At 37.8% G+C, this 13,675-nt stretch overlaps 2 protein-coding genes across 7 annotated transcripts in view; one reads left to right on the top strand and one right to left on the bottom strand.

Moving 5' to 3' along the window:
- LOC107724116 (chloride channel protein 1-like) overlaps positions 1-5,678 on the top strand; it is a 20,900-nt gene extending 15,222 nt beyond the window's left edge. Inside the window, exons 16-22 of the mRNA XM_016532911.1 lie at positions 538-726; positions 1,142-1,225; positions 1,401-1,486; positions 1,814-1,858; positions 2,034-2,138; positions 4,778-4,864; positions 4,961-5,678. Of these exons, the coding sequence (XP_016388397.1) occupies positions 538-726; positions 1,142-1,225; positions 1,401-1,486; positions 1,814-1,858; positions 2,034-2,138; positions 4,778-4,864; positions 4,961-5,428 (1,064 nt within the window). The 3' untranslated portion in view covers positions 5,429-5,678. The remainder of the gene's footprint in view (positions 1-537; positions 727-1,141; positions 1,226-1,400; positions 1,487-1,813; positions 1,859-2,033; positions 2,139-4,777; positions 4,865-4,960) is intronic.
- Positions 5,679-7,725: 2,047 nt separating this feature from the next.
- Positions 7,726-13,675, bottom strand: part of LOC107724098 (protein FAM131B-like) — a 25,166-nt gene continuing 19,216 nt past the window's right edge. For all 6 annotated transcript variants that reach the window (XM_016532878.1, XM_016532879.1, XM_016532880.1 and 3 more), the window contains 4 exons: positions 13,202-13,342; positions 11,041-11,324; positions 10,175-10,432; positions 7,726-9,357 (listed from right to left, as the gene is read on the bottom strand). In XM_016532878.1, coding sequence (XP_016388364.1) covers positions 9,121-9,357; positions 10,175-10,432; positions 11,041-11,324; positions 13,202-13,342 — 920 coding nt within the window. In that variant the 3' untranslated portion in view covers positions 7,726-9,120. The remainder of the gene's footprint in view (positions 9,358-10,174; positions 10,433-11,040; positions 11,325-13,201; positions 13,343-13,675) is intronic.

Genomic DNA, 13,675 nt, shown 5'->3' with positions numbered 1-13,675 from the left:
GCAATTTCAACACACTTCAGCAACAAAAAAAAAAGACAAATTTTTTGACAGTCATTTTTGCTTATTAGTATGGTTGTACTGGATCATCAAAGGTCAGCAGCAAAGATATTGGTTAATAAAATGGGATTAGATACATTTGTGTTATTTAACATATTTAATTATTGCAGGTTTGCGTCATATTCTGAGTTTTAATTCATTTTGATGAATACTAAATCTGTTTTTTGTGAGTGGGATGAATTAATGCACATTCACATTTAGTCTAGAACTACATCATGTTCACACAGCGCACACAACTCCTCTGCACTTCTGATTTCTCCCAATATGGGAGACTTGTCAGTCAATAAATGGGAAAACAAAGTAACTGGCGTTACTTTTTTGAAACAGTAACTCAGATATTTTCTTGTAAATTAAAAAGTAATGCGTTACTTTACTAGTTACTTGAAAAAAGTAATCTGATTACATAACTCGCGTTACTTGTAATGCGTTACCCCCAACACTGTATGTAACTGGCTTCTGAACTCACTTCACCTTCAACAGAATCTATGATTCTATTGGGCAGCATTGAGAGGTCTGAGCTTCTCGCCCTCTGTGATTGGTGGCTGTCAGCAGAAAGGCGGATCCTAACACAAGGACAGAACTCACAAGGTCAAGTGCCTTGTGCCAGAATCAGCTGGGAATCCTTTGCCTTTGTTGATGAGGAAGAAGAGGAGGAGAATGAAGATGATAATATCTATCTATCTATCTATCTATCTGTCTGTCTGTCTGTCTGTCTGTCTATCTAGCTATCATCTATCATCTATCTATCTATCGTTCGTTTGTTCTCTGTATTGTTCTATCTATCTATCTATCTATCTATATATATATATATATATATATATATATATCATGTTCTATCTGTCATTTTATTTTTGTTTCTATCGTTCTTTTGCTATCATTCCTTTCTATGATTCCCATCCATCCATCCACCCATCAAAACACAACGGGAAACGGCTTTGCTCAGAAAATATAATGTAATAAATAATAATAAAAAAAATTACATAATAATAATAATAATGAGTTAAAAAATTATTTTTCCTGAAATTTTGCTTTTGTATGCCTTTTCAAAATGACAGTTTGTACTTACTGTTCTCTGTGAATGTTTAGACGATACCAGTTCAAGAGGAAAGAAACGGTCCTGCGCCTCCACCCAAACCTTCAGAACCATCCACCAATCACACGTCTCCCGGTGAGAAACTCTCCAGCAAACATAACCGAGCCATCCTCTTTAGAAACCTTAATAAACCTCAGGCAAGCACTTCTATTGAACAAGCATCTTGAGGCGATATAAGTGATACTCATCCTCTAATCCGCCTTCCGTCTTTTCCATTTTTTCTTCTCTCTCTCCTCCTCTTCTTGCCTAGATAAGGGTCCTTCTCCATCTTTCAGGAGAATTTTACGTAACTTCTTTCCATCCTCTTCAGAACGACACACAGAAGGTCAGCCACAGGTACATTGTTTGTGTCTATAAGTCCCTTTTGAAAACCTGTGTGTGTCTGTTCCATCAAGTGAATTTGATTGCACTAAATGAATTCCTCTCAGCATGTATGAAATAAGTAAGGTCGATAAAATGAGAAGAGCCAATTTATTGCTAATGGTCTGCATTAATATTCATCAGTGTTTTTCAAGGACATGTGCGGTTAAAGGGAATGAATGGTCTTCCATAGAATGTGTCAATATGCAAATACTCTTGCTAAAATGTTAATGAGTTTGAATACTTGGTTCAAATGCACCACGTCATGTATAATATAATTATTTTGCCTTTTTTTCACCCTAGGAGCCTTATCCTCCACCTTTAACTGACACAATGACACCAGAACAGGTATTACCAATACTATAAGTAATTAGCTTCCGAGTAGATATTAAAGCATGAAAGGAAATTGTATTAATGTAGGTTCTGGATATTGTTAGATGTTTTAATTCTGCAGAAGAGTTGCTCAAATAAAATAAGGCATAGCAGAGTTGAAGCCTTACGTGGTTTTGATTTGGTCACATAGATCAAAACCTGGGAGGAGACAGAGATGGACAAACCTCTGGATATCGATCAAATCAGAATAGATCCCTCCCCCTTCCAGCTGGTTGAGAGAACATCACTACATAAGGTGAGAGACATGCCATATCAAGTCAAGTCATTTGATATGTCTCTTATATAGTGCTTTATACAATACATACAGTGTAATGAACAGGAAAATATAACAGAGTTAATGTTGCAAACTTCATCAGTTATGAAACAAATTCAATTTAATCTATAAAGCAGTTCTACAGAAGATAACAGTGTCATTATTCAGCTCAAGTCAGTTCAGAGTTGATTCAGTTCAGTTCAATAACAGCGTCGATGTTGCAACACTCAATTGAGACAAGTTCAGTTCACCTATTATCAGTTCTAGAGAAGGCAATAGTGATGAATGCATTATATATCTGTACCATATTAGAGTTTTTTTATTTATTTATCAGTATCATCTAATATTGGATTGGATAGATTACATTGTTAAAGGGGTCATGACATGGATTTTTTTATTTTATTTGAATATGTTCCTTGAGGTTTACTTATAATGTTAATAAAAAAAAATTTGCACAAAAAAAAACAAATAAATATAATGTGGAAATGTTTTTATTTTCAACCCTCTCTCTAAAAATGACCTGTTTTTAAGGGTCGTGTTCTTTAAGGCTTCTCAGTAATCGGCCACTGTTATGATTGGCTAATGTCATTGCATAGAAAACAGTATCAACGCCCACTCGCTATTGCATGTGAGTGTTCTGACAACATAATCAAAATAAAACGGTCATTTCCAGACAAACATTATGAATTAATTTACTTTGTGATGCAGCTGCAATCAGATCTAGTACCGCTTCATCTTTTAACAAATGTTTCTTTGTGAACTCTCTATGACACTGTGCCTCGTTTACAAAACAAAATCCTCAGACACGATCCGGGATGCCATTAAAAATAAACTATCCACTTGTTCCTTACGCTGGGAAACTTCTGATATCTGTACAAAGACGCAAACGAGCTGTTTAAACCAAATGCGTCAAAGTGAACATTCTTTCACTCCATGTGTCCTATTGACAGACTCAAGCACATGGACTGTGTCAGAAAGCGAATGCGCATCTGTATACTGTATCCAGTGTAGACAAGATAGAGGCAGTGATTGTAATTTCTGTTCTGCAGAAATTCTATTCTGCATTCAGCGTAATCAAGTGTCAAGCCGTTAAGCGACTGAACGCCAGTGGGCAGGGCCTATGGTGAGAAGATGGCTGTTCGTCAGTGTCTTGCTTTGGAGGTGGTCATATGAAAATGACCCCACCCGGATGACGTCACCTTGCACCTCGGATCCAAAACGAGCTGTTTTCTGAGGGTTATTACATAAATGCTTTTTTTATTGATGATGAGGACATTTTAAGTTATGAAACTTGGAGGATGTATTAAAGGTGCACTAAGCGAATTTTGCCAAACGATGTTGATATTTGAAAGCACCAAAACAAACACACCCATAGGCCAACAGGACCTCGCCCCTATTTTAAAATCTCCGCCCCACACGTACGTATGCAACCCTGGCAACGACGATCGCGGAAACAAGTGAAGAAGACACACAAGCATATTCAAACAAAAGCCAACACGGATAAGTTGTGTGAAACAATGCAAAATCAACATTACTCGCCTATCAAGAAGAAACAACGCAACCTCGGCATCCGATTCCAGGCCTTCCCGCTCCTTGAGTTCTCTCCACTGCTGGAAAGCCGCTCAGATATTTACGCGGGTCCTACCTCTTGCCTGATAGTAACCCTTATTTTTAATGTTTTGTTCCTCTGATATTTTCCTCTTTTCTTATCTGCCATCTTTCTCTATCTATAGTCGATCTGCAAATATCTGTCATGTGCTCTCAAATTGAGCGCTCTCTTCTCCCTATCATTGCTAAACACGCCCCCTTACTGCTGATTGGCTACAAGTGTGTTTTGGGACTCAGTCCGACACTGTGGTCAAAGGCGTTTTTCAGATATTGCTTAGTGCACCTTTAAGCAAACAAAGACTTCTTCTGTGCAAAAGAAATCAATGTAAATTTGGTTTCTCATGTCATGACCCCTTTAAATTACATTGTTAAATGTAATCTAGCAAATCTCAAAATGAATATCTATTTTTCATAATGTACGTTGTTGTGATCCCTAAATTCACTTGTAGATTTAAAACTAATAATTTCAGTTTTAGTATTTATATTTTTTTTATAAAATAGTGTAGATTTTAATTTGTAATATGTTAACGTTAAATTTAATTCATATAATTATTTAATATTTTAAAATAATTATTGGCTTATTGTATCAGCCAAAATTCTAATGATATATTCCTATTTATTAGTGTAAAACTTTTTATCAGCCAAAACTCTTTAACCTAAAATATTGAGATTTTAAGTTAATATTTCAATAATTCAACAACACTTTTGCATGTTCACAGTTCACTGATGTCTGTAAATAGTCACATGGCACACAGGTTAAACAATATTTCAAAATAATATATGAAATAGTATATTTTTAGCAAGTGTTTTATTTACATTATTTTTTAATTTTACAGTTATTTATCTATTTATTTATTTTAATTTTACATTTAATTTAGTAATTATTAGCTTTTTATTAACTCACAGACTTCAGTTTGGAAAACGCTGGCATAAATGGAACAAATATTTTTAATTTAAGCATGGTTACAAAATTATTCTGATGATTATATCTTGATGATTCCCCCCCACCCCAGACTCATACCCTGTTCTCTCTGCTGGGCCTCAGTCATGCCTATGTAACCAATACTGGAAAACTAGTGGGAGTCGTGGCACTGAAAGAGGTAGCTCATCTATCCATCCATCCATCCATCAGTTGTCATGGCTAGTTAATTCTTCTTTTCCAGATTGTCTAACCCTTATTCCTACTTCTGCATCAGCTCCAAAAAGCCATCGAGGGTTCCACGCGCAGTGGTGTACGCTTGCGCCCCCCTCTGGCCAGTTTCCGTGACACAATTCGTAAAGCTTCAAAGCCTCCTCAGGCCTCCTCCCCTCCATCCTCACCCGGCTCCACCACAGCTCCCTCCTCGCCTCTGTCCGCACCCGTGGTCCCTCACGTCCATTCCCCGAGCCCAGCGGCCCCAGTGCAGCAAGAGAAGGAGGAGATGGAGGTGTGGATTGAGGGCGTGAAACGAGAGGTGATCGTGGGTAACAGCAGTAGCACGACGACTGGAAGCAGTAGTGGCAGCAGTAGCGGGACAGGAAGTAGTGACAGTGAGACAAGAAGTCCCGATAGCAGCCCAAACCTACCGCCATCCTCTCCTCCACCCCCCATCCTTCTCTCCACCCTGCAGCCCGTCCCGGAGAACAAGGAGGGTGAAGAAAACGAGGACGAGGAGCCCCTTTAGAACAAGTAAAGTTTGTTTTTCTTTTATTTAAGGTGTGAACAGTGTACTTTTGTTCACTTTTATTTTTATATACCAATTTCATGTTTTTTATTCATGTGCTCATTTCAAAGGTTTCAAAATGTCTGTTCTTTTCCTGAGTCACACTCAGTTTGTTCTCCTGCTTTCTTTTCTGCTTCCTTTTCCTCTATTCTCTTCCTCTTTTTTTCCCCCACTATACATTTCTGTAAATAATTTTCTTTTCCTTTCTTAATTTCTTCCTCTTTTTCTTTTTTCCACTTAAGAGGAAAAGAAAACTGACAGAATTTATAGAGGAAGAAGAAGAAAAATAAGAAGAGAAAGAGTTCTCTTCTTATTTCTCCTCTTCCTCTAGAATTTTCTGTAAATTTTCTTTTCCTCTTTTTTGTTTTTCCTCTTTCTTGTTCTTCTTCCTCCTTACACTTGCCCTGTTTATTTCTCTTTCCTCTAAATATTTCTGTAAATAAATGTAATCTCTTCCACTACCATTTGCTCTTCCTCCTCCTCCTTTTTTCCTTTTCCTCTTAAAAAAAATCTGTAAATAAATATAAAGTGCCCATGGGATTATGCTCAAATAGGTGCTCTTTTTTTCTCCCCAATAACACTTCAAATATTTCTTGTTTTTCAGCGTGTTCCCTTGACATTCAGTAGTTTAATGTAACACTGCTGTGTGACTGCAGTTCTTTTCAGTGGGATTGTAAAAAAAAAAACATAAATGGGGAATCGTCAAACATTTGCTGATTATATTAAAAAATATATTTTATTGGAGCACCAAAACATGAACATTTTCATTACTGACATAAATGATAATGTTAAACCAGGTTTACATGCGGCAGACATTATTTCAGACCTCATAAAAGCACTTGAAGTCTTCATACACCTGGATCATTTCATATGATAAAAAAATCAATTTCCAACAAAGAATATTTGCACTGTTTGTGAAGTAGTTGTCAAAAATATCTTAAGAACAAAACATGGCCAGCAGGTGGCACATTGTGGACCTTTTCAGTATCTGAACTTTCTTTCCACCTGGAAACTATTTTCCTTGTGCCCTTTTCCAGTTCAAATTCAGGGTGTGCGCACTGTCCTTTCTTAATGCAACCCTTTATGTCCTGCCTTCATCTATCCATCATTTTCTGAAATCTCTCTCAGGTGTCTCTCATGTCTTTAAACCAAGGACTCTGCTGTTTATGAACAATCTGTTGGTTCATGTGATCTGCTGTCTTCTTCTTTTAAATGTTCCAGTTAACTTAATGTGATTTTATATCGGTTCAGTCTGTGAGCAATAACTTTATTTGCCTCCATTTTTATTTGTTTGTTTGTTTTTGTCATATTTATTAATTAATTTATTCATTCATCTCTTTCCTTCTTGGCGTGATGAGATATCGACAGAAAAAATGTTTGCTTCTTAATGTAGCTTTGAAACGTTGATTGTTTTTGTCTCATATCTTCCAGGAATTAATAACAATTCAATAAACAGTGATACATTTGGATTAAAAAACTTTTATTGCACATACTTTTTAGATTAGTCAGCGTGTTTAGTAAGTGTTTTTATTATTTTTTGAATCATTGTGTAAAATAATGAAGTGATTATCTTAATATATCTAAACAATTTACTGATAACTCTCTATAGCCATTGACAAATGAGACAGACCTTCACAATAAGGATTTTATTTACAGCACATTAAAATGCACATGATTTGAATGAGGTTACAGGATGACACCGAATGGAGTTGAAGAAACTGCAAGATCGCTATACCTAGTTTTATTTTATATTCCTCAATAATCAGAACTCCATTTATGATTTCACCGCATTGCCATTCTGCACTAAATGCATCATATTTCACAGAATATGACAGAAATATGACCTTGTGACATCATTGCTGTCAGCTATTAACGTTGCCATCTTTTGGACATTTCACAAAGAGCTCTGACATTGAAGATGCTGAGAGTGTACTTCCCAAAGGACGTGATTTTGAGAGATCATCCACTTCAATCGTCCTCATTTCGCCTGCTCTCGAATTTTGTTCCAAACACAGCCATTAGATCTGTGAAAACGACTCTCATTCGGCAGACGCTAGTCCTACGATGTGTCGAAATATCACAAAGAATGACAACTCGCAGGCCTCGTTAGTATAGAAAAATAAATGTTTCCTCAGCATTGCATAACGGCATTAATCAAAACTTTCAAAATCATCAAAGAATATAAATCGTTGCTAAACCAAATGCCTTCTAACTCTAAATTAGTGTTAATGTTGCCACATCCAAAACGTTTTTCTCTCTCTCTCTCTCTCTTTTGGAGCGTATATAATTTTCGACACAGGTTTGAGATGTGCACGCTAGTAGTCGAGGGCACTTCTTTCTGCAGCGGGTATTTCAATTACAGCTTATTAAATAATTAGTGGAAAGCCTGCAAGCATTAACCAGAAAAGCACCTTCTTTTCACTTCTTTGCACAGTTGTATGGTCTGTCGTGACAAAAACATACTGTGACCGAACATGTCAACTAGCCCATTACCACATGATTTTACTGAGGGTAAAATGAGAGTTTATCTCTTTGCATTAAGTCAGCTACAGGGAAAGCTATAACATAAATAACATGGGAAATATGCATCACATAAATGGCTCCTACATATTAGTTCACCAAAAAATGGACCCATGAGTTTTCCAGTTTGGTTTCCCGTAGTCTCAGACTCAACGGATTAAAAGTATTCAAAGTTTACTCCTCTTTTTGCATGAGCAGCTTAATGGAACTTCCCAGAATGATGACGATGACTCTTCAGTTTTCCTTTTGTTGTTCAGTGCAAATCAATATTGAGCAGCTCAGCCAGGCAGATAAACACAGACATCGATGTGAAAAAACGTAGAACAGAAGAAAACAAAAACTTGAGGACAGAACCGGGCTGTCGCTAAGAAGATACAATACATTCGTTTATGTCCATAGTAGTGCATAAGTCTTAGTAACAATACAGTTAGGATGTTGAAAAGGGCAGCACTGTTTCCATTTGGGCAGTATTGTGCTTGGATATATTAAGAGCAAAAACATGTTTTCCAGGGTGTGTACGTGTGTGTGCATCAGTGTTTGTGTAAGTGTGTGTGTGTGTGTGCGAATGTGTGGAGGTACATAGGGGACACTTCACGCAAACGGCAAATTCGTAACGTTTTTTCAGAATATACCTTTAAAGACACATACATTCTTACATTCATACTAACATACATACAGTACATACATGTTATATATACATACAAATACATATTGTTTCATTGGCTTTTAGTTTTATTACAAAAATCAATATATATTATTACTATGTGGATACTGTTAATTCAGTCACTTAAATACTCAAAAAAAACAAAAAAAACGCATGCACTTTCTTTTGGTTGTATTGATTTCTCAGTATTGCACTCTTCGTTTTCATTCGCAAGCGGCCTTGGACTCCCGCGCTCCCGCCATAAAACAGCAGCAGCAGCAGCACATGTAATGCATCATCCCAGCTTTGACGCTCTCCCACGTTTAGTCTTTAAATGCGCCTGACGCTCAGAGCGTGTTCTTTCGGCGTTTAATAACGAATAAATCTGTTCCTGATGTGACAGTCCGTACGAGTACACATCTGGGGTAAAAGGGCGTATACAATAGCTTAACTGGTTGATTATTTCACAGACAGTTTTGTTTTTTGAACCTCAGTTGGTTGCCACAATGACAAAAGCCCCATCCTCCACCTCTTCTTCCTTCTCCTCCAGCGATTGGACGACGCAGGATGTGACCTCATAGGTCATGTGCTCAGCCACTGGCTCTGCTGGTGCTTGCCCTGGGCTCATGCCCCTAGGTGGGGTGGAGCCCTCTCTTTGAGGCGGAGGGGTCAGGGCAGGAGTTAAGGATGTCGACTCGGATTCGAGGGTGAGTGTTATGTCATCCTCCTTGAGAAAGAGAAAAAAAATAAAGAAATAGTTTACCGAATTTGCTGAAACATTAACAAACCCTCGGTCCATCCAAAATGTAGAGGAGTTTATTTCTTCATCAAAACTGATTTGGAGAAATGTAGCATTACATCACTTTCTCACCAATGGATCCTCTGCAGTGAATGGGTGCCGTCAGAATGAGTCCAAACAGATGATAAAAACATCACAATAATCCACAAGTAATCCACACGACTCCAGTCCATCAATTCATCTCTTGTGAAACGAAAAGCTGCATGTTTGTAACAAACATATCCATCGTTAAGGTGTTTTAACTTTAAACCGTCATTTTTGGCCTAAATACCAGTCCGTAATCCATAATAATGCTTCTTCCAATGGAAAAAGTCTGTTGTCTTTTCACATGAAAATCCACCAACATTTTTGTTTAGAAATGTTTTGGACTGTTTTTGCTTGTAAACGGTCCTTGATCTGTGCATATTTCTCTCCTGATTCAGACGAGATTACATTTTCAGTGGAGAAAGCAATATTATGGATAATTCGTATATTAGCCTGAAGCAATAGTTTGAAGTTATAAACACAGTTTATCACTTCACAAGACATTCATTGATGGATGTGTGGATGTTTTTTATCAGCTGTTTGTACTCTCATTCTGACGGCACCCATTCACTGCAGAGGATCCATTGGTAAGTGATGTAATGCTAAATTCTTCCAAATTTGTTCTGATGAAGAAACAACCTCATCTGAATCTTGGATGGTCTTAGGGTGAGTACATTTTCACTGAACTGGTGGTGAAGGAAGTGGAAATAAAATATCTCACCTTGGCTTCCTCTTCCTCTTGCTGCTCCGGGATGCATTCGTTCTCTACAACAGATTCCTCGCCGTACACTTCTGCCATTCCCATTTCGGCCATGGTCATGCCCATGTGTCCCATCATCTCCACCTGATGGGGCTCCACCTGAGCTGCCGCCCACAGGTCAGCTAGTCTCGGGTGAGTGGGCGGGCCCAAACTGTGAATAGTGCTGTTGGGCGTGGCTTGTAAGGAGTGGGAGGCGCTGCGCAGTCGATATTCCATAGACTTCAAGAGGAAATGAGGAAAAAGAATTACATAAAACATAACATTTTTTACTGAACATCTTAAATGAGGCAATGAACTGCATTACTAACAAGCATTGCAGTCGATGTAATTTAATTTTTTTAATCAAAATATTTAAAACTATTTTATTTCAATATTTGATTATAAATCTTATGAAAAACATTTTGATTAAATTGATTGCAATAGATTAGTGATTTTAAAAGAAATTTCTTAGGCTGCATTCATTTGATCAAAAATACAGTAAACATTAGAATTTTCATTCTAATATGCAAATTTGTAGCTCAGGAAACATTATTATTATTATTATTCATATTATTATTATTATTTACATATAATTCTATACATTTAAAAATGATTTTAAAGAATTTCTAATCTGGCACTGAATGGTCTACCCTTAGAGACGTAACACCTGAACTCCATCACACCTTTCAGTCATAGTAATTGCTGTTCTAAATACAGCAAGACCACCTACAGTGCCACCCTGTAGACGACACCTGGCTAAAAGAGGTCAAATGGTAGAGCTAAACACAACTCTCTAGTGTTCCTCTGAGCATGTAAACATGGCAGCATGTCAAACTGTGTTTTCTAACCTGTTGATACTGCAGGAGCTGCTGCTGCTGATACTGTTGGAGCTGCTGTAGGTGGTTCTGCTGCTGCAGTGTCAGCTGCTGCTGTGGTAAATAGTGGGTGGAGCCATCATAACCCTCTCCCGAAGCCCCGCCCGCCATGATATAAGAGCCAGCAGTGGGAGAAGCCACGCCCGAGGGCTCGTTGCTGATTGGCTCCCACGCGTCAGAGGAGGAGAGACAGTAAAGGCCTTGAGAGACGTAGGTGTGAGGCCACACTTCTGCAGAGGAATGATGCAACGGGTGGTCTGAAGGACAGACGAAAAACGAAGAAGAGACAAGGTGAAGTGCAGAATTCAAATGCAGATTGGAACCAAAGTGGTTTCTAGAAAAATAACTACATTAGCGTCCACACCAATGAATAATAATGTTCTGTATATTATAAGCGCATGCTGCAGTTATGTCATCTGCCGCTTTAAATGCTCAAGCCCTTTATAGCAGGATGCATTCTGATTGGCTGTCAATGTTTATATCATTCATCAGCTGGAAAAAAGTCGTTCTGAAAGTGATTCCAACGATAGCATTCCTCTGTGTCGTTATCAATATAGTTGTGGTGTGGACTCAGCTATTCTTTTAAATTTAAAAAGATTTTTTAACTATATCTTACAGTTATCGTACTTGGTGTGAATGGACCTTAAATCTGAAAAATTCTAAAATTCCTTTTTATGTTCTACAGTGCATGCATAATTATAAGGCAAGTTGATATTCTGATCATATTTTTTTCCAAGCACATTTGACCAATTCCAAACCACATCAATCTTAATAACTACTATTAATTTTGTATTTAATCATTTTTAAGTGATGAAGGCTGGAAGTGAAAAACTCCTTATATTCAGGTGTGCATAATTATTAGGCAGGTTTTCTTTTACAGATAAAATGATGCAAAAAAGAGGTTTAACTCAGACTGAAAGTCAAAAATTATTAAATGCCCATGAGAAGGATGCAATACTTATGCAATATTAGATTTTGCAAAGTTAAGGCATGACCATGGGACAGCGAAATGCAGAAAAAACAGGTGGAGAAGAAAAGACACATGTTAACTGCAAAAGAATGAAGAATTAAGGGGAAGAATTAGGTGTGAAACCATCAGGAACCTTTTAGTCTCCAGCGCCACCATTTTCCAGAACTGCAACCTACTTGAAGTCTCCAGAAGTGCAATGTGTCAGGTTCTTAGAGACTTTGCTTGGGTAAAAAAATCCAAAAAATGACCCTCACTTAATAAGAATCACAAGCTGAAGTGTTGTGAAATACATGAAGACTGATTTTTATAGGCTTTACAGACAGCGTGACTCTTGAAGGACCAGCATCACATCCTCTTGTACCACTCTTTCAAGAATTTATCTTCCAGAATCTGGCAGTAAGTTCTGGGAGTTCATTTTTAGTCCATCTCCTGTCGTGAAAGATGGAAGTCAATGGGAGGCGAAACTTTTTGGTTACCAACATTCTTCAAAATGTTCCTCAAATGAAAGAAAGCCATACATTATTGCTTTAAAAATCTTTATAATCATGGTTTTTCATCATTACAATTCTCCGCTACACAAAATCCTCATTATTTTGACATAATCTGGCCAAAGAGATGCTTTTTGTTTGGTGTTACGCTGCAACCTTGCTTCAACCCAGGGCTTGTATAAACTCTGATAGCTGAACCTCAGGAAAACTGCTGTTCTGCGATTCTCCCCCATCGCCTTTGGGCCTGCAGCTGTCACTGTGGCATCTCTGACACATCTCCACACAATAAATAAAGTGTTGGCAATGCGCTCTAGATCTGTCAAATGGACTGGAAGGCACATCAGTCAAGGCTAGGTAAACAATATAAATCAAATCTGCAGAAATATCCAAGCGCTCACATCAGTGAAGCATAGAGGTGTGGTTATGAGACTCCTGTTCAAAGATGCAAACAGTTTCTACTGCAAGAGCAGCTTAATATTCAGAAGCTTTTGAGCTGCCAGTGTAATAATTATGCGAGGATGCGCTTAAGAAGTGTGTGCTTGTACTATAATATCTGAGCTGTGGATTAACAAAAGATTGTTCTTTTCATCTAAAGTCAAACAAAACAGAAATCATAAATCTCTCCAACAATGTCTTCATTCTGTTATGGCATGAGGTGGTTGTTTGTGACCCTCACCTCTGCTGGTGATGCTCTCCTGGTTAACCTCACTGAGGTGAGCCACGCTGCCCTGGGTGGAGTCGGCACAGAAACTCTCTCCATCCATAGAGTTCCAGGCTAAGAGTGTGGCCTCAGAAATGGCAAACTGCTGCAAAATGCCTGCAAAAAGCAAGATAACAATTTTGATAAATAAACATTTTAAATATATACAGATTCTTAGTGGGTGGCTGACTCCACTAAACACTTACCAACTCTTATTTTGAAATATATATACAATACCATTCAATAGTTTAGGGTTTAGGGTTGTTTTTTTAAAGGGGTCATATAATGCTAGTTGTTTGAACTGAAATGTGTGTTAGCAGTGTGTGTACACAACCACCCTAAAATGATAAAAATCCACCCAGTGGTTTTTTGTTAATCTACTAAAATATTTACCCCTTTCTCAAATCGAGCCGATCTCAGATGCCTGTCTGTGTGACATCACACAGACAG

This window comes from Sinocyclocheilus rhinocerous, unplaced genomic scaffold, assembly GCF_001515625.1.
Source record: "Sinocyclocheilus rhinocerous isolate Xijiao unplaced genomic scaffold, SAMN03320098_v1.1 scaffold335, whole genome shotgun sequence".
Lineage (NCBI taxonomy): Eukaryota > Metazoa > Chordata > Actinopteri > Cypriniformes > Cyprinidae > Sinocyclocheilus > Sinocyclocheilus rhinocerous.
This window is presented reverse-complemented; position numbering and strand designations above follow the sequence as displayed.